The 20,767-nt window shown below is 40.7% G+C and overlaps 1 protein-coding gene across 2 annotated transcripts in view; it reads right to left on the bottom strand.

Annotated features, from left to right (window-relative positions):
* Positions 1–20,767, bottom strand: part of TBC1D23 (TBC1 domain family member 23) — a 78,229-nt gene that overhangs the window by 15,297 nt on the left and 42,165 nt on the right. Inside the window, exons 9-15 of one of the 2 annotated variants that reach the window (XM_062206915.1) lie at positions 20,000–20,122; positions 18,727–18,819; positions 15,933–16,103; positions 12,284–12,326; positions 8,582–8,691; positions 1,857–1,996; positions 252–296 (exon numbers count right to left, since the gene is read on the bottom strand). In XM_062206915.1, coding sequence (XP_062062899.1) covers positions 252–296; positions 1,857–1,996; positions 8,582–8,691; positions 12,284–12,326; positions 15,933–16,103; positions 18,727–18,819; positions 20,000–20,122 — 725 coding nt within the window. The remainder of the gene's footprint in view (positions 1–251; positions 297–1,856; positions 1,997–8,581; positions 8,692–12,283; positions 12,327–15,932; positions 16,104–18,726; positions 18,820–19,999; positions 20,123–20,767) is intronic. The other variant, XM_062206919.1, reaches the window with a different exon arrangement.

Raw genomic sequence — 20,767 nt, 5'->3', positions numbered from 1 at the left:
TGCTTTTCTTCTGAGGAATCAGAGATACAAAGACACATGCAAGAAATAAAAAGCATTAAAGTGATCAAGCATAAACCAAAAAGACAAACAGATAACTGGCATGGCACACTCCTACAAGCAAAATGAGACAATCTGAGCTGTTGAGATAGCTGCATGAGATGTTAGCCAAGATGGCACAAGGCTTACAGATGGCATGGGACATGCTAAAAGAAAAGGACAATTCCATAAAGCTGATCTGCTCATTAGCTTACCGCTCTGTACATGATCTGTCTGGCCAAGGAAGATTGAAAGACATTCTACAGCAAATTGAGGTAAAGGACAGAACAAAATGATTATAAAAAAATGCAAAAGTTTTAAAATAAAAATACAGTATAACCAGTTTTGTAATCCACAATGTACAATATACAAAAAAAAGATCTCAATCATCCTAAGTACAAAGAAAAATAAAAAATTAACTTTAAGCAATACTCTTAAAAAAGTCAAGTCTTTTTGACATAGTTATCACCAGCCCATTTTAAAATAAAATTTTAAACATCCCTGCTATAAAATTTAGCAATTAACAGCCACCTAATTTGGAAACACTAATGTAAATGGAAAGAGTTAGGCTTTGAGAACAGGCATAACTATATTGAGCAAACAAATCTCTCTGGCCTATTAAGACACTTAATAGTTAACAGTTGACCATTTCAGATAAAGTACCATTTTTTAGATTAGTGAAAACAATGTTATTTTCAGTGCTCATTACTAAATGGTGGGGGTTGGGAAGCACTAAAAGAGACAAACAAAAAATTCCTGATATTCAGTTCTTAAAGTCAATTATTTCTTTCAACTTTCCCAGGATACTACAAGTTAAAACATGACAGTGAAATAAAATACTAAAACACATTTTGGAGATCAAGTTTGCTTAGAAATGAAATCTGTGGGGCTGGCATTGTGGCATAGCAGGTTAAGCCTCTACCTATGACACCCAAATGCGTGGCTGGTTAGAGAACTGGTGGCTCCACTTCTGATCCAGTTCCTGTTAATGTGCCTGGGAAAGCAGTGGAAGATGGCCCAAGTACCCTGCACCCATGTGGGAGACCTAGAAAAAGCTCTGGATCCTGGCTTTTGCCTGGCCCAATCCTGGCCATTGTCGCCATTTGGGGAGTGAACTAGTGCAGCAAAGATTCTCTCTCTGCCCTCTCCTATTTCTTTAACTCTGCCTTTCAAATAAATAAAAAATAAATCTTAAAAAAAGAAGAAATGAAATCTGTGTTGGAACTGCAAAGGAAGCTTTTAACTCTAGGAACATGAAAGAATTTTTAAAAAACCTATAAAAATTACATGTATTAATATACTCTCAGTTACAGTAAGAGACAATATATTCTTAAACTTCTTTAACAATTGTTAGGTATGTCTCTCTTTCATAATTCATGGGGAAATAGGTTTTATTTATATTCTGTAAACAAAATTCTATGAAGACATAAACTTTTACACTTGAGAAAGCAGGATTCTGCTATATTTAACATAACCAATTCCTCTAGGTTTTAAAAAGTTGGATAGAGGAAGAAGTTCCTGATGAGATCACTTCATTTAATAGATAATTCCCCAGCCATCTGACATTTGGGAAACAGTTATTATATGAAGTATAAAACACAGAAACACTTTGAATTTTTTTTAATGGATGGCATGAATGGACAGATTCGTTAATTTCTTACTCTGACCAAATAGTAATAAGATACATCTTGAAATTATAATGAAATAATAGAAAAATGTATCTTAAGACCCTTTTCTAGAACATGTCCAACTAATATTAACTTGCTTTCAGACATATTTCAGTTTCAATTACAAATCATAAACTTGTGTAAGCAACTCACCGGTCCACAGGAGTTGATGTATTCTCAATAAAACTGATAACTTTTTCCCTAACATTAACAGATTTTGTCTTCAAAGCCACAGTCATTTTATTTACTAGTGATTTCACTCCTCTATCATTTGAGCCATTAGAAGATTCACCCTGAAAAAGCAAAACAAAAGAACATATATGGATAAATTGCTCTCCGAATGATTAGCAGATCCACTACTGCTAAAGGCTGTCTGTCTTTTGCACCCCTGCCAAATTCATTTGCTGAAGCCCTAACTCCCAATACATTTCAGAACGTGACTGTATTTGGAGAGAGAGCCCATTAAGAGTTAAGTATGATTAAATAAGATCATACGGGAGGGCCCTAATTCAATCTAAGTGGTCACCTTTTAGGAAAGAGAAACAGGGATATATGCAAAGATAAAGTCATGTTAAGATTTGGGGGAGCCGGCGCCGCGGCTCAATAGGCTAATCCTCCACCTTGCGGCGCTGGCACACCGGGTTCTAGTCCTGGTCGGGGCACCGGATTCTGTCCCGGTTGCCCTTCTTCCAGGCCAGCTCTCTGCTGTGGCCTGGGAGTGCAGTGGAGGATGGCCCAAGTACTTGGGCCCTGCACCCCATGGGAGACCAGGATAAACACCTGGCTCCTGCCATCGGATTAGTGCGGTGCGCCGTCCACGGCGGCCATTGGAGGGTGAACCAACAGCAAAGGAAGACTTTTCTCTCTGTCTCTCTCTCTCACTGTCCACTCTGCCTGTCAAAAAAAAAAAAAAAAAAAAAAGATTTGGGGGAAAGATGGTCATATGCAAGCCAAGCAGAGGGGCCTCAGGATAAACAAAACCAGCCAACACCTTTACCTTAAACTTCTGGGAAAATCAATTTCTGTTGTTGAAGTCACCCAGCTTGTGGGATATTTGTTATGGCAGCTCTAAAAAAGCCATTCATCAGCTTTTAAAGAACAGAGGGTAAACAGGCAGGTATTGTGGTACAGGGGGTGCAGCTGCCACCTGCGTCCCATATCAGAGTGCTCGTTTGGGTTCCAGCTACTCTGCTTCAAATCCTGCTTTTTGATAATGAGGCTAGGAAGGCAGCAGATGATGCCCAAGTGCTTGGGTACCTGCCACCCATGTGAAAGACCTCCTTCTCCATCTCTCCTGCTCTCTGTCACTCTTTCAAGTAATTCTTAAAAAAAAAAAAAAAAAAAGGACGGTAAAAATAGAAAACAGTATTTGCACATATATGTGTGCATAGTCTTTTTTTTTTTTTTTCCCTTCAAGATTTTATTCATTTACTTGAGAGGCAGAGTTACAGACAAAGGAAGAAAGAGAGAGGACTTCAATCTGCTGGTTTACTACCCAGATGGTCGCAATGGTTGCAGCTGTGCTGATCCAAAGCCAGGAGCCAGGAGCCAGGAGCCTCCCCTGGGTCTCCCACATGGATGCAGGGGCCCAAGCACTTGGGCCATCTTCCACTATTCTCCCAGGCCACAAGCAGAGAGCTAGATTGGAAGAGAAGCAGCTGGGACATGTGGGAGACCCAGAGGAGGCTTCTGGCTTTGGATCAGCCCAGCTCCTGACATTGCGGCCATTTGGGGAATGGACCAGTGGATGGAAGATTCGCTCGCTCTCTCCCTCTCTAACTCTTTCAAATAAATCAATAAACATTAAAAAAAAAAAAAAGAAAGAAAAAATATCCTCTTAACATAATAGGTGTGTTGGGGGCTGGCGCTATGGCGCAGCGGGTTAAAGCCCTGGCCTGAAGTGCAGGCATCCCATATGGGCGCCGGTTCTAGTCCTGGCTGCTCCTCTTCCGGTCCAGCTCTCTGCTGTGGACTTGGGAAAGCAGTAGAAGATGGCCCAAGTCCTTGGGCCCCTGCACCCACGTGGGAGACCCGGAAGAAGCTCTTGGCTCCTGGCTTTGGATCAGTACAGGTCTGGCCATTATGGCCATCTGGGGGGTGAACCAATGGATGGAAGACCCCTCTCTCTGTCTCTACGTCTCTCTGTAACTCTTTCAAATAAATAAAATCATTCTTTTAAAAAATATATAATAGGTGTGGATATAATTCTTTCCTAAAAATTATTTTCTTTATTTGAAAGACAGAAAGCCAGAGATGGCCACAGGGATCGAGATCGCAAACGCTGGTTCACTCCCCAAATTTCTATAACAGCCAAAGCTGTGCCAGGTAGAAACCAGAAAACAGAAACTCAATCTGAGTCTCCCACATGGGTGGCAGGGACTCAAGTACTTGAAACATCTACAACTGCCTCCCAGGGTGTACATTAGCATGAATCTGGAAGGAGAGTCAAAATTCAAATGCAGGCACTCTGATATGGGATGCAGGCATCCAGGTGGCAGCTTAACAGCTGTGCCAAAAGCCTGCCCTAACAGGTGTGGACATTATTTTTTATTTATTTGAAAGAGAGAGAGAGAAAGAGAGAGAGACAGACAGACAGACCTATGTTGCTGGTTCACTTCCCAAATGGTCAGTCACAACCGCCAGGGCTGGGCCAGACCGAAGCCAGGAGCCAGGAGCTTCTTCTGCATCTCCAACATGGGTGCAGGAACCCAAGCACTTGGGTCACCTTCTGCTGCTTTTCCAGGCACCATTAGCAGGGAGCTGGATCCGAAGTAGAGCAGCCAGAACTTGAACCAGAACTCATATGGGATCCTGGTGTTGTAGGTAGAGGCTTAACCTGCTATGCCACAACACTGGCCCCATGGACATAATTCTTAAACTGCTTCACTGAATTGCCAACATATACCCTAGAGGGCAATTTTGTGAAGGGTGACAAATGTTTAAAAGTGACCCTATGTTTTACTAATTCTTCAAAAATTAAGGGAAGGAAACCATCAGAAATAGTATCACAGACCTAGGTACTATATGATAGAAAATTACATAAACATTAAAAAACATACTAAAAAATCAGAAATCACTAGAAAATGCTCCTATATTCAGTGAAAAAAATGAAACAAAACTATATTTACATATACATAAATACATAATGATTATTTTTAAAATAAAATACTAAAACAGACACACACAAATAAAATATATATTTATATATAATTTATATATGTAAATATAACATATTTCAAATATGAATGGCAGTCTCTGGCAGCCATTTGGGGAGTGAATATAAAATATTTATATATAATTTATATATATAAATATAAAATATTTCAAATATGAATGGCAGTCTCTGGCAGCCTTTTGGGGAGTGAAGCAGAGGATGGAAGATCTCTTTGTCTCTCTCCCTCTCTCTCTCTGTAATTCTTTCAAATAAATAAATCTTTGAAATATATAAGCCTCTGCCTGCAGTGTTAGCATCCCATATGTGTGCCAGTTCGAGTCCTGGCTGCTTCACTTCCAAACCAGCTCCCTGCTAATGTGCCAAGGGAAGCAGTGTAAGATGGCTCAAGTACTTAAGCCCCTGCAACCACATGGGAAACCAGAAATAAGCTTCAGGCTCCTGGCTTTGGCTTGGCCCACTTCTGGCCATTATGGCCATTTGGAAAGTGAACCAGCAGATGGAAGATCTCTCTTTCTCTCTGCCTTTCCAATAAATAAATACATCTACAAAAAAAAAAAAAAAAAGGCTATGCAATGCTGTGGATGGAAATACAAATTTCAACGTTTTTTGGAGGAATACATGATAATCATACAGAATTTTAAGGATTCTGACATGTCATCTTTTTTTAAATCATGTTATTCCACTTTAGCATTAAATAATCATAATATCTGCCAATACTAGAAAAATTAATTGCGATAGAATGTTATTAATAGTGTTTGTAGTAGAAAAAGACAGAAAGCAATGCAACAAGATACTAATTAAACAAATTGTAATACATATACTTTATTCAGTTATTAAAATTTAAACACGGGGTGCCAGTGCTGTGGTGTAGCGGGTAAAGCTGCCACCTACAGTGCCGACATACCATATGGTTGCTGGTTCAAGTCCCAGCTGCTCCACTTCCGATCCAGCTCTCTGCCATGGCCTGGGAAAGCAGTGAAGATGCCCAAGTCCTTGGGCCCCTGCACCTGCATGGGAGACCCGGAAGAAGCTCCTGGCTCCTGGCTTTGGATCGGTACAGCGCCAGTCATTGTGGCCAACTGGGGAGTGAACCAGCGGATGGAAGGCCTCTCTCTCTCTCTCTCTCTCTGCCTCTCCTTCTCTCTCTGTATAACTCTGACTTTAAAATAAATAAATCTTTAAGAAAAATAAAAAAATATAAAATTTAAACAGGGGCCAGTGCTGTGTCTTAGCAGGTAAAGCCACTGCCTGCGATGCTGGCATCCCAATTGGGCACCAGTTCAAGTCCCAGCTCCTCTGCTTCCGATCCAGCTCCAGGCGAATGTGCCTGGGAAAGCAGTGGAAGATGGCCCAAGTCCTTGGGCCTCCACTGCTCACATAGGAAACCTAGAAGAAGCTCCTGGCTCCTGGCTTTCATCTGGCCCAGCTCTGGCCCTTGCGGCCATTTGGGGAGTGAAACAGCAGTTGGAGGATTTCTCTCTCTCTCTACCTCTGTTTCAAATAAATCTTAAAAAAAAATTTAAACAGCCAATGTTTATTATTAAATAAATGATGATTTCACATGAAGAGCTCTTAGATATCTGGAGGATCAAGTTAAAACCAAACTTCTCAGAGAATTCCGATAATATGACAATAGTCAGCTTTCATGTGCATGGCTAAAGATAAATTTCAATTAATACATCTAGTAAGGATTATTAAAAATAAATATTAAGTATTTAGTGACTATACATACGCTTGAACACTTAATCCTCAAGTCATCCTTATGAAGAAAGTTCTGTTATTATCATCTCTACTCCATAAGTGGAGAAACCACAGCTGAAAGAATCTGCTTGAGATGAAGAAGGAAGTTACAGGGATGAAATCTGAACCCAGGTATGTTCAGACAGAGAGAGGTATGTGGGTTCAGATAGTAACCAAGAGCTTGCACTGCAGTTTTCCTTTATATTTGTTTTAAAGAATAACCATTATATATACAAGGACTAGTATTTGTTAAGAAAATGATTTAATGACATCTAATTCAACTGATATGAATATTGAAAAAGCTTAAGACCTATACACAAATATTTCCAAATTAAAACAAAAAAACATGGATTTATCCTCTATAGCAAAACCCTGCAGTAATGCACATGTCAATAACTAAAACATGATAGGATTGACAATAGTATTTTTAATAAAGATTTATTTATTTATTTGAAAGGCAATGTGACAGAAAAAGGAGAGATAGAGAGAGAGAGAGAGAGAAAGAGAGAAAGAGAGAGAGCGAGCGAGCATCTGCTGGTTCACTCTCCAACTAGTCCCAAAAGCTAGGTCAGGAGCCCAAAACTCCATCCAGGTCTCCCACATGAGTGGCAGGGGCCCAAGCACTTGAACCATTCTCTGCTGCTTTCCCAGGCACATTACTGGAGAGTTGGATCAGAAGCAGAGCAGTTAAGAATTAAACTGGCATTCCAATATCGGATGCTGGTGTCACAAGAAGTGGTTTAACATGCTGTGCCACAATGTCAGCCCCTGCTTGGCCCATTCTTGAATGTGGGCAGACTGAAGTCCTAATCATTTAAGTTGTAGTGGGGCGGGGCACAGACATAGCATGTAGGAGATACAAGCAAGAGCACCAGTATTTTTCCTGGCCTAAACTAATAGGGAGATTCCTAGAATCAGTTTTCTCAAGAGTCCCAGCTAGTCACTGGATCCAGAATTATCTCCACTAATTTTTTTTTCCCAAAGAAACCTTTTATTTAAGGAATACAAACTTCATGCATTTCATAAGCACAACTTTAGGAATATAATGATTTGTCCCGCCATACCCACCCTCCCAGCCCCACTCCCACCCCTCTTCCTCCCTCTCCCATTCCTAGTCACATTCTCAAGTAAGATCCATTTTTGATTAACTTTATACATAGAAGACCAACTCTATACTAAGTAAAGAGTTTAACAACTTGCACAGAAAAACCAAAAAACTGTTCCTCAACAGTAGAGACAAGAGCTGTTCAAAGTCATTGCATTTTGAAGTTAATTTCACTTTTTTTTTTTAGAAACTTAATTAACTTTAAAGAAGCACCCAAGAATAACACATCCTTCGCAAGCACTTAGACATACTTATAATACAACTCTTTAGGGACAGAGGTCCTGAATGAGAAGTTAGTCAACAGTGACTCCTGTTGTTAATTTAACAACATTCTTATGTATGATGTCAGTGATCACCCAAGGCTCTTGACAAGAGCTGCCTCGGCTATGGAAGCCTCTTGAATTCACAAAGTCTGTCAGTATTTAGATAAGGCCATAAGCAAAGTGGAAGTTCTCTCCTCCCTTCAGAGAAAAGTATCTCCTTTGATGACCACTTTTTTCTTCTGGGGTCTCACTCACCGAGGTCCTTCATGTGGGACATTTATTACCACAGTATCTTGGCTTTCCATGACTGAAATGCTTTCGACTCCACTGATATTTAAGCAGGAGCATGTAACTGTCACTGGGTGATACCAAACTGTAGCTAGACAGGGAGAAATTTGAATTGAGCAGTTGGACCTCAAGAACTCCTGACTAGTTCAGTTATGCAGGCTTGCTCCATCACTTCATTAACCTCCCAATAATGTTGTTCCTTATTGTGTGAGCCTAAAATATTTTAACTCCATTTCTGTAATGGTGAGGGTTTAGTAATGAATCACCTTTATCCAAGTCTGGTGACATATTCTGCACATACACTTACATCAATGGAAGAATTGACGCTGCTCCTTGAGCCCGAGGTACTAGCAATCCAATGACCATAACCATTTTCTGGCCCATCCACATTAATGTCTGCCAGGTGCTGTTGCAGTGCTAAGATAAATACGAAAAGCAAAATAGAACATGAAATCTTAACCCTCTTTGGAAAGACTCATTACCAAAGTACAGGTATTTCTTCCTGCACTTTCACAAAGGAGTAAAGCGACTCTTGGCTATAGCAAACCTTCCTCTTCTTCCTTCTAAGGCCCTCTATACACAGATAACATTTTTTTTTAAAAGATTTATTTATTTACTTGAAAGGCAGAGTTACAGAGAGGCAGAGATAGAGATAGAGAGAGAGGTCTTTCATCTGCTGGTTCACTCCCCAGATAGCCACAACAGCCAGAGCTGCACCAATCCAAAGCCAGAAAGCAAGAAGCCTCCTTCAGGTTTCCCACACAGGTACAGGGGCCCCAGAACCCAAGCAATTCTCCACTGCTTTCCCAAGCCATAGCAGATAGCTGGATCAGAAGAAGAGCAATTGTGATTCACCCATAAGGGATTTTACCTGCTAGGCCACAGAGCCGGCCCCCATAGATAACATTTTTTAATTGCCCCTGAGGGTGGTGATATTTGTATAGGCTTTATGTTTTCCTTCAGAGAAGTCAATTTTAAGTATTAACATAATCTCTGCAACATTTTTATGACAAAGAATTAACACAAACCTAATGTGGCATTTGTTCTACCAAAGAGAAATTCTAATCAATTTTTCTCTAAATATAAAAAAGCGGTCCTAGGTATGGTTGGTTTGTTTGTTTGTTTTTTACAGGTAAAGTGGACAGTGAGAGAGAGAGAGACAGAGAGAAAGGTCTTCCTTTTGCCGTTGGTTCACCCTCCAATGGCCGGTGCACCGGGCTGATCCGAAGGCAAGAGCCAGGTGCTTCTCCTGGTCTCCCATGTGGTGCAGGGCCCAAGCACTTGGGCCATCCTCCACTGCACTCCCGGGCCATAGCAGAGAGCTGGCCTGGAAGAGGGGCAAGCGGGACAGAATCTGGCGCCCCAACCGGGACTAGAACCCGGTGTGCCAGTGCCGCTAGGCGGAGGAATAGCCTGTTGAGCCACGGTGCCAGCCGGTCCTAGGTATTGACAGTTAAGGAAACAGGGACTATTCCTGGTAAAAGAAATAATTCATGGTTTTTCAAAAGTTTCTTTTTTAAAGATTTATTTATTTGGCCAGCACTGTGGTGTAGTGGGTAAAGCTGCCACCTATAGTGCCGGCATCCCATTTGGACACTGATTCGAGTCCTGGCTGCTCCACTTCCAATCCAGCTTTCTGCTATGGACTGGGAAAGTGGTAGAAGATGGCCCAAGTCCTTGGGCCCTTGCACCCATGTGGGAGACCTAGAAGAAGCTTCTGGCTTTGAATTGGACCAGCTTTGGCTGCTGCAGCCATTTCGGGAGTGAACCAGCAGATGGAAGACCTCCCTCTCCCTCTGCCTCTCTGTACCTCTGCCTTTCAAATAAATAAATAAAAGAGCTTCTTCCAGGTCTCCTGTGTGGGTACTGGGGCCCAAGCACTTGGGCCATCCTCCACTGCTTTCTCAGGTGTATTAGCAAGGAGTTGGATTGGAGGTCAAGCAGCTGGGACTCTAACAGACGCCCATATGGGATGCCAGCGCCACAGTGCTGGACCCTCAAAAGTTTCTAAAGTCTAGACAATAATACAGAAATCCTCTGTGGAGTCTTTTTAGAATTACAAGTCTAATAACCAAGCTTCAGGATTCCTAATAAATAACAACGGACATTGGGGTAGTATTCATTGTTCAGCATTAATTAAAATAATCCCTTTTGTAGATAACCCAGGGTAGGAGCCTCAAAAATAGTCAGCTATGCTGGCGCCGCGGCTCACTAGGCTAATCCTCCACCTTGCGGCGCCAGCACACGGGGTTCTAGTCCCGGTCGGGGCACCGATCCTGTCCCGGTTGCCCTTCTTCCAGGCCAGCTCTCTGCTGTGGCCAGGGAGTGCAGTGGAGCATGGCCCAAGTCCTTGGGCCCTGCACCCCATGGGAGACCAGGAGAAGCACCTGGCTCCTGCCATCGGATCAGTGCGGTGCGCCGGCCGCAGCGCACCTGCCGCAGCAGCCATTAGAGGGTGAACCAACGGCAAAAGGAAGACCTTTCTCTCTGTCTCTCTCTCACTGTCCACTCTGCCTGTCCAAAAAAAAAAAAAAAGTCAGCTATCAGGTCATGATACATATGAGATAGCAAAAATCCTTGATAATATCAGGAAAAGCAAAAGTATATAATACATCCTAATTTATCAGAAATTCTAAGAAACAGCATAATAATTATATTAGGTTAGAACTTATTTCATATAAGACTGCCATGATTAAAACCCAAAATTCAGTTACTTTTAGCATCTATTGATTTGATTTTACCATTAATTTCTCCCAGTATTTATAGTTTAGTACATTCATGGCATCACTTTTTCTAATATAAGAAATGGTCTATTTTAATCTTACTGCCATAAAGCAATCCTTCAAAATTCTCAAATACTTGCCTGCAGAGATCTTGCCAACTTTACTATAGTAGATTACTATATATTATTCTGCAGATTTGAAAACACAGCTTGTTTTATTCCATTTGGACAACACTTAGCTGTTACTGCATTTAAAATGATGGGCTGGCACTGTGTTAAACCACCGCTTGTGATGCTGGCATCCTGTTATCAGAGTGCCAGTTTGAGTCTCAGCGTCCCTGCTTTTGATCCAGATTCCTGCTAATGCACATGGGAAGGCGGCAGAAGACGGCCTAGGTACTCAGGCCTCTGACACCCATGTGGGAGACCAGGACAGAGTTTCTGGCTCTAAGCATTGGCCTGCCCCAGCCTTGGCTACTGCAACCAGTTGGGAGGTGAACCAGCAGATTTCACTCTGTCTTTCAAATATATATAAATAAGTAAATATTTTAAAAATATAATAAAATTATAAATAATACTGCCAAACAGTATGAAGGTAGACAGAGAAAAGGATACCTCCAACTTTCATTTCCTGGTCCCTCCAACTCCTCTTTAGAGACAAATAATATGGGCAAATTTTCATGTAGTTTTACAGAAATATTAAGCTAATTAAACACATTTATTCAAATAGTATTTCATCAAATATTCACTCATGTGAATATTTGCTATCTGTATGTTCTTGCTGGCCTGTCTTTTCTGAAAATCTTGAATGACTAAACAGAAAATCTATTCTTTTACTAATATTGTTATTCCTTTTTTATTTTTTTTACAAAAGATTTTATTTATTTATTTGAGAGGTAGAGTTACAGACAGGAAGAGGGAGAGACAGAGAGAAAGGTCTTCCATCTACTGGTTCATTCCCCAAATGGCTGTAACGGCCAGAGCTACACCAATCTGAAGCCAGGAGCCAGGTGCTTCTTCCTGGTCTCCCACGTGGGTGCAGGGGCCCAAGTACTTGGGCCACCTTCTACTGCTTTCCCAGGCCATAGCAGTGAGCTGGATTGGAAGAGGAGCAGCCAGGACTAGAACCGATGCCCATATGGGATGCCGGCACCGCAGGTGGAGGATTAACCTACTGTGCCACGGCACTGGCCCCACTAATATTGTTATTCCAAATCAGCTCTGCGTATAATTAATGTAATTTTCTCTAAAAAGCAGAGACAAATAATTTAACAAATTAAATCTTACCCATAAATCCTCCACTGGCAATACTCACATATTCTTTGTTTTTCTGTAACAGAAAATTAAATTTAAATTACAAAATGCAACTTAATTAAAGGTTCTGATAATTCTAAAACATTGGTAAATTTTATATATTATATGTTTGCATTTTATATATATTACATGGCCATGGCTACCCATTAAATGTCTAGACTTTAGCACAGAGAAAATAGACATTTACTTTGTGTAATGTAAGGTCTGGGAAGAAGGGGACAACTTCCTTGCTATTAACAAGTCTGTTGATTATTATTTTAGTGTAGTCACAATAATGGGATACTAAAATCAAAATAATATGATATAACCAGAGTCATTTCCAAAAGCTTGCAAAATTTTATATCCTTTATAAAAAAAAAGCAACACATATGGAAATAGTACAGTTAATTATGAAGAATGACAGAATGTTACGATTTTGCAAGCCACTAAAAACATAATGGGTCTAAGTAATGATATAGAGAGAAAGAGAGAGACTCACACACACAAGACATCTGGACAGTATTTGTCACCAACTCAAAGAAAACTCCGCCTCTCCAGGACCCCTTGCCTCCAGCAATCTGACCTAGATGTTTATAGACCTAAATACCAGCCTATAGGAAATACAAGGGACAAAGCCTGACAAATGATACTGTGTGAATCTAGAGAGCAAAATCCAGGATGTAGGAAACTATACAACAAATTAATTGCGCTTTTTTCAACAAATACATGCAAAGAAAAAAGAGAAAGAAGGAATCTGTAAATTAAAAGAGGTGTATGGGAACAGAACATCAACAAAATCCAATGTCTAATTTTAGATACTAGGAAGAAAAGGGAAAATTGCGCAGATTAAAAAAAGTATAATAATTATATGATTATATTATAAAGAAGTTAAGTATTCAATTCTTAACTTTTCAATTCTTTGAAATTTTCCATGATACAAACTTGGGGAAAATTTTCTGTAACTTCATGGCTCTGTTGTGGCATAGTGGATAAAGCTGCTGCCTGTGATGCTGGCTTTCCATACACCACCAGTTCAAGTCCCAGCTGCTCTACTTCCAATCCAGCCCCTTGCTGATGTGCCTGGGAAAGGAGCAGAGGTTGGCCCAGGTCCTTGCACCCATGTGAGAGATCCGGAAGAAGCTCCTGGCTCCTGCCTTTGGTCTGGCCCAGGCTCCTAGCTGTTGTGGCTATCTTGGGAGTGAACCAGTGAATGGAAGATTTCTCTGTCTCTCCCTCTCCCTCTTTCTGTAACTCTGCCTTTCAAATACATAAACTAAATCCTTAAAAAAAATTTCTATAACTTCATCAAGAATTTGAATAATAATAAAAAGTCACATATTGAAAACCCTTGCTATATTGCAATTCTCACAATATATAGTTTACACTGAATCTTTTTTTTTTTTTTTGACAGGCAGAGTTAGACAGTGAGAGAGAGAGAGACAGAGAGAAAGGTCTTCCTTCCATTGGTTCACCCCTCAAATGGCTGCTATGGCCGGTGTGCTGCGGCCGATCCAAAGCCAGGAGCCAGGTGCTTCTTCCTGGTCTCCCATGTGGTTGCAGGGCCCAAGCACTTGGGCCATCCTCCATTGCCTTCCCGGGCCACAGCAGAGAGCTGGACCGGAAGAGGAGCAGCCAGGACAGAACCTGGGTACCAGCGCCGCAGGCAGAAGATCAGCCCACTGAATCATTTTTTAAAATAGGCCAGTTAAATGTATGAGTAAAATGTGTTTGTGGGGCTTCATGATGTGGTGGGTTAAGACACTGCATCTTATATTGGAGTGCTGGTTTGAGACTCTGCTACTCCACTTCCCATCCAGCTCTTTGCTAATGTTTTCGAGAAGGTAGCAGATGGCCCAAGTACTTAGGCCCCTGGAAACTATGTAGGAGATCAGGTTGGTGCTTCAGGCTCTTGGTTTCAGCATGGCACAGTCCCAGAGTTGTGGCCATTTGGGAGAGAACCAACGAATGGATGATCTCTCTTTCTCTCCTTTCTCTGTTGCTCTGCCTTTCAAAAAACAAATCTTTTTAAAAATGTGCCTGGGTTCCTATTTTTGTTATTCTATATAAGTGTATAAGATCTTTAATAAGGTTTAAAACTATTTTACAATTAGTCCCCCAAATACCTTCTTCCTTTTCTGGCTTTGCCTTCAAGGATTTTAGACTGATTTTCTCAAGCCAGATTCCCAGTAAGATACAACATGAATATAAAATAATTCAAATGAAATAATTTGTTAACACCATGCTTACATGTAATCTTAGATTCCACAGCTCAAGATGATACAAAGTAAGGGCTTGGTATAAAGTACCAAAAACACTTAATAAGCCACAATTTTTGTGTAAAGAAAGAGTCATTACTGAATGAGGTTTTATGTTTTATAGATATATATACATGTATATATTTACTTACAGATTTATATGTATAAATCTTTATATATATATATATTTAAAGGCAGATTTACATAGAGAAGGACAGAGAGAGAAAGAGATGTTCCATCCGCTGTTTCATTCGCCAGATAGCCTCAATGGCCAGGGGTGGGCCAGTCAAAGCCAGGAGCTAGGTGCTTCTTCTGGGTCTCCCATGTGGATGCAGGGGCCCAGAGACATGGGCTGTCTTCTGCTGCTTTCTCAGGCGCATTAGCAGGGAGCTGGATAGGAAGTGGAACAGCCGCTGGTGCCCATATGGGATGCTGGTGCTACAGGCCATGGCTTTAACTTGCTGTGCCACAGCGCAGCTCCCGAGAGATTTTGAAGGAAAGTAGAGGGATAGGCTGCATTAGTTTTGCTGAAGGCAATATTCAGATACAAAAAGGAAAGATGGCTGTATGTCATGAGTAAATATGCGTAAATGTTTATTCTTTTTCTTATTTTTTTAAGATTTATTTATTTTATTTGAAAGCCAGAGTTACACGAGAGATAGGAGAGACAAAGGGAGAGGGAGGGAGAGGCGGAGCAAGAGAGCATGAGCTTCCATCCACTGTTTCACTCCTCAAATGGCCTCGACAGCTGTTTCACTCCTCAAATGGCCAGGCATAAGCCAGGAGCCAGGAGCTTCTTCAGGGTTTCCCCCGGGTACAGGGGTCCAAGGACTTGGGCCATCTTCCACTGCTTTCCCAGATACATTAGCAAGAAGCTGGATCGGAAGTGGTAGCCAGGACTTGAACTGGAGCCTGTATGGAATACCAGCGTCACTGGCAGTGGCTTAACCCACTGTGCCACAGCACAGGTCCCTGTTTATTCATAAAAATGAATTAAATAGCTAATGTAAAAAGTATCAAGGTATGAATATGGATAAAGATTAACATAACAGAGTATCCCGATGCATAGAGGAATTCAATATACCAAAAAGGTAGTATTTCAAATTGACAAGTTACCTATCAAGGAAAAGAATTTTTTTCATTCCTGTCACTTCGTACACAGAAATAAACTACTGATGGTTCTAGACATAAAGTTAAAAAGTAAACAATATAAAGATGTGAGAAAAACTTGAAGATGACCTGTTTTGGCAAAATATAAACCAAGCTGCTATAAAGGAAACAATAGATAAATATGACAGTATACATGAAGCAAAAAAAGTTATCCATGCAAACTTCTTCAAGATGAAAGCAACAACCAAGCCAAAGTGAAACAATCTATGTTAGCATACCTGTAAAAAGTGTGCCAGAACCATATTCATATACATGTCTTCTTCCTCTCTGCCACTACCCATAAAACAGAGGTGCTCCCCACCAGCTATGGAGCCGGACTCAATGGACTGCTTCTGTGCTTCCAGCAAGGATTTTACTGATTGTGCAAACTCGGATGGATTCTGGAGCATCTAGAAAATTAAAAAAAAAAATTTTTTTTAAACTTGTCAAGCTCATGCTTCACGTACATTTGCAAAGCTTAAAGAGTGAAAAAGAAACAAGCGAAATCCCTGGGAAAATAGAAAAAAATGGACCTATAATACATCAGAACAAAAGTTGAAAATTCACAGAAAGATTAAATTATGAAAAATAAAAATTCTATTAGAGAAAATTTTGTTGTTGTTGTTGTTTTTTTTTTTTTGAAAGGCAGAGTGGACAGTGAGAGAGAGACAGAGAGAAAGGTCTTCCTTTTGCCGTTGGTTCACCCTCTAATGGCTGCTGCGGCAGGTGCGCTGCGGCCGGCGCACCGCACTGATCCGATGGCAGGAGCCAGGTGCTTCTCCTGGTCTCCCATGGGGTGCAGGGCCCAAGCACCTGGGGCATCCTCCACTGCACTTCCTGGCCACAGCAGAGAGCTGGCCTGGAAGAGGGGCTACCGGGACAGGATCGGTGCCCCGACCGGGACTAGAACCCGGTGTGCCGGCGCCGCAAGGCGGAGGATTAGCCTAGTGAGCCGCGGCGCCGGCCCATGTTGTTGTTGTTTTTAAAGATTTATTTATTTGAAAGTCAGAGTTACACAGAGAGAGAGAAGGAGAGGCAGAGAGAGGGAGAGGTGTATTCCATCCGCTGGTTCACTCCTTAATTGGCCACAACGTGCTGATCCAAAGCCTGGAGCCAGGAGCTCCTTCCAGGTCTCCCATACGGGTGTAGGGGCCCAAGGACTTGGCCCATCTTCTACTGCTTTCCCAGGCCATAGCAGAGAGCTGCATTGGAAGTGGAGCAGCCAGGACATGAACCGCCATCCATATGGGAAGCTGACACTGAAGGTGTCAGCTTTATCCACTATACCACAGCATCAGCCCCATGTTGGTTTTTGTTTTTCCCCTAACAGACAACATGCCATGGTGTCATGACAGAAAGACTTTAACATTGAATGCAAGAACTCGTGACTAACAATAATAGCTCAAAACAAGCTCTATTTTTTCGCTCCATTTACATACCAAACAGGTATCTCTAAGTTCAGTCATACTTATTTGACCGTACTACTCTAGGTTTGGAGATACAAGGATGAAAATTCATTTAGCTGCAAAATTTTTTGAAAATCTATTTATATTTTATTTGAAAGGTAGGAGGGAGGAAAGGTTGGAGGGACAGTGAGACAGGAAACAGAGATCTCCCACCTGCTGGTTCACTCATGAAATGCTTGCCAACAGCCAGGGCTGGGCCAGACCAAAGCCAGGAGCCTGGAACTCAATCCAGGTCTCCCAGGAGAAGGCAGAGACCCAAGTAGCTGAACCATTACTTGCTGCCTCCTAGGATACACACTAGCAGGAAGCTGCATTGGAAGCAGAGGAGCCAGTATTCCATTATTGGGATGTGGGTGTCCCAAGTGCCAACTTAACCAAATGCCTGTCCCAACCACCAAAGTTTTAAAAAATTATTATAAGGAGGATGGCCCACGTCCTTGGGCCCTGCACCCGCATGGGAGACCAGGAGAAGCACCTGGCTCCCGGCTTCAGAACAGCGCAGTGAGCCAGCCGCACGCGCTGGCCACAGCGGCCATTGTGGGGTGAACCAACGGAAAAAGGAAGACCTTTCTCTCTCACCGTCCACTCTGCCTGTACAAAAAAAAAAAAAAAAAAAAAAAAGCGGAGCTAAGACTTGAACCCCGTTATTTTCATATGGGATGCAGGTGTCTCAACCAACCTCTTAACCATTAGGCCAAATGCCTATGCCAAATAATCTTAAAAATATGCCTAAGGGAGGAATTAATAATTAAGGAAGAATAGGTACAGAGTTTACCTACAGGATATAAAACAAGCTATGAGGGCCTTTCTCACCTACAGTGTCCAAAATCTCTGAGTTCTACCACTACTTTCCATGAGTTTCCTCTCAATGCCACCTATGCCCTTTCACGCGCCCTTTCAGCCTCAGCACCAGATAAGAATGGTAAAGAGAAGCGTAAACTGCATGTTCAGCCAAAAGGGTTACTCTATTACTCCTCTTCCTGTTTTCCCCATCCCCAAGCCTCCAATAACCCAAGAAGGACTTAAATGATATCACTGTAAGTTCTTCCAATGGCTCTAAGTATTTGACAATATTTAATTATTTATTTCTTCAATTGATAGGACTTTAGGATATTAATTTAACAACCAAGCACACTTATGCCAGAGGATATCCTTATTAAATAGTAATTTACTGTACATATAAGTGCTCAGGATTAAAAAATTGTTTGTAGTGAAAGCTTTTAACATTCTTACCCAATTATAACAAAACCTGATGCTTATAGAGTGCTTACAGGTCCAAGACACTATGCCAAGTGCTCTATCAGGTAGCTGATAGTACGTTTAGAACTTATGACATAACAATGGTAAGCAGCAGTAAGCCATAGTTAACAGTTTCCATCTACTATTTATGATGTCAAAAGGGTGTCCTGAAAGAGAGGTACACTTTTCTTTGAAAAGCAGAGATTCCCTCTTAGGTAGAAAGAACAACATCCCCAATCTGAGACATGCATATTTATTTCTGAGCTAAAGAAAAGAATTACTTTTTCTCTTTACTTTACGAAATATTTAATCAGCATTTTATACTAACCAGATCAGAATCTAAGTGGAAAGCAGTTGATAAATGACCAGCATTATACTGTTCCGCAGGACGGCAATCCACCACAAAGAATCGGACTCCTTCCTAAAAGGGAAAATTTGACATACTAGAACTTGCCAGGAGGTTCACATTACAATGTATAATAGTAACAATTAGCCAATGGAGGAGGAATAAATTTATTAAAAAATACATCTTACATTGAATAAGGAAGACCCAATTAGAATAGAAACAAGAAAATAACCTCGAGGTCCTAAATATTTTTATTCATTTTGAACAGTTAAAACATTTTTGATATATTATTCTTGACTGGTAAGTCTTTAAATATGGAGCAGGAAAATATCATTTTCATTGATAAAGCTAATTATACTGGAATTTGCCAATTTTTGAATGTATATCACACCAGTTATAAGCACAACTCTAGATATGGTATTCTGAGTTTCACAAATAAATCCATAAATTTATTAACAACAATTCAAATGAAAACTATATGTGTTATTTGTTTGGGGTGAAGGGGAGGTTGGGTTCTGCAATGCTAATCTGAACTGAAGAATTTCAGATGGATCTCTTCAACCTGGACTATATGTTTGTCATTGTTTTTAAATGTTAGTTCTGATAGAGAAAAAACATCAGATGTTTTTATTTTGAATTTTCTCAACAACTCATACAGATAAGTTCAACTGAGATCTACTGGAAAAGGCCTTCTTCCTGTGTCCATTGCTTTCCCCTGATCAATGCCAGAACACACTCAACTTTCCAAATAAACATACCCATAGTTAACTATTGAACCACTAGCAATAAAGAGAATATACTGAAAAATAATCACTGGCCAAACTGGCTCATTAGGTTTTCATGAGTATCGTAATGAACACAAAATTGTGGTATATTTTCATAATTCTCCTTTGCTTTGTGCTTTACAGCATTAAGCCACGCAATTCAATTAGCTGTGCAACTACTCAGAATTTAACTAATACTAAATTTATCCTTATGAGTACTTTATACAATGCCACATTCAGTTGCACTGTTGAAATATGAAAAAAGATATGACAATATACAGAAATTGGTGTCCAGAGTGACAAAAATAGATACCAACAATTAAAATCACATACAAGGTGGCAGTTTAAGAATAGCCATTTGAACAGATCTGATCCATTAATCATTGCAAAAGGCAAAAGAGTCACATTGTTGTAGTAAGTTATAATTACTAATGGGCATCAATGAACAGGCAGGAAGTGCTGGTTGCTTATATTGGGCTTCCTTTACTTACTCCTTGCAGCTGATTTGCTTGAAGGATCTCTGACACTGAGATAGCCAAACAAAGAGCCTGACTCAGATCTGCATCATCATCCTTAATTCCCAACAAAGTACTACCAAAGAGATGGTGATTATCCTGTTTGAAAAGAAATTTTTAAACATTGTGAAGAAGAAACAAAAACCTTCTTCCTTTTGTTCACAAGAGTATGAAAAGAAAAGGTGGATAAATTCTGTGCAGTTACAAACTCCTGGCAATCCAGATGGACTTAAATTTACAATCCCCAATTTGCAATATAACACTGAAATCTCTTAACACAATACTTTGCTTCTTTCAGATCCCAGCCAAATAACATTTTATAGCTACTTAGTTGTATAGAATATACTGCTAAGCCCTCCTTGTGATATAGTCCAGTGGTCAAATAAGTTTCTCAAGGAATTGCACTGACATCTGAGACTGACGAAATTCCATCATCAGTTCCACAACAGCTTCATCAACTATCTACTCCAGACTTGCCATTAGTCACAATCCTTAGCAGCCCAACCTCTCTTATGCACTCCTTAAAAGCCCAAGACCACCTTCACTGAGCAGTTTTGAGATTTAGTCTGTTGTCATACTCATTTACCAGATTAAACTTTCTCTTCCTTTATCCTCAAACTATGTCATTGTTTTTCTGATTTGGCAGCATTGACAAGGACCAGACTTCTGATAACACTTCAGTCAAGTGATTTTTAAAACTTAGTTTTATATAGTCTCAAATCTTATTGGCTAAAAGTGACAATA

This window comes from Lepus europaeus, chromosome 2 (assembly GCF_033115175.1).
Source record: "Lepus europaeus isolate LE1 chromosome 2, mLepTim1.pri, whole genome shotgun sequence".
Classification (NCBI taxonomy): domain Eukaryota; kingdom Metazoa; phylum Chordata; class Mammalia; order Lagomorpha; family Leporidae; genus Lepus; species Lepus europaeus.
Note: the sequence above shows the minus strand (reverse complement) of the source record. Positions and strands in the feature narration are given on the sequence as shown.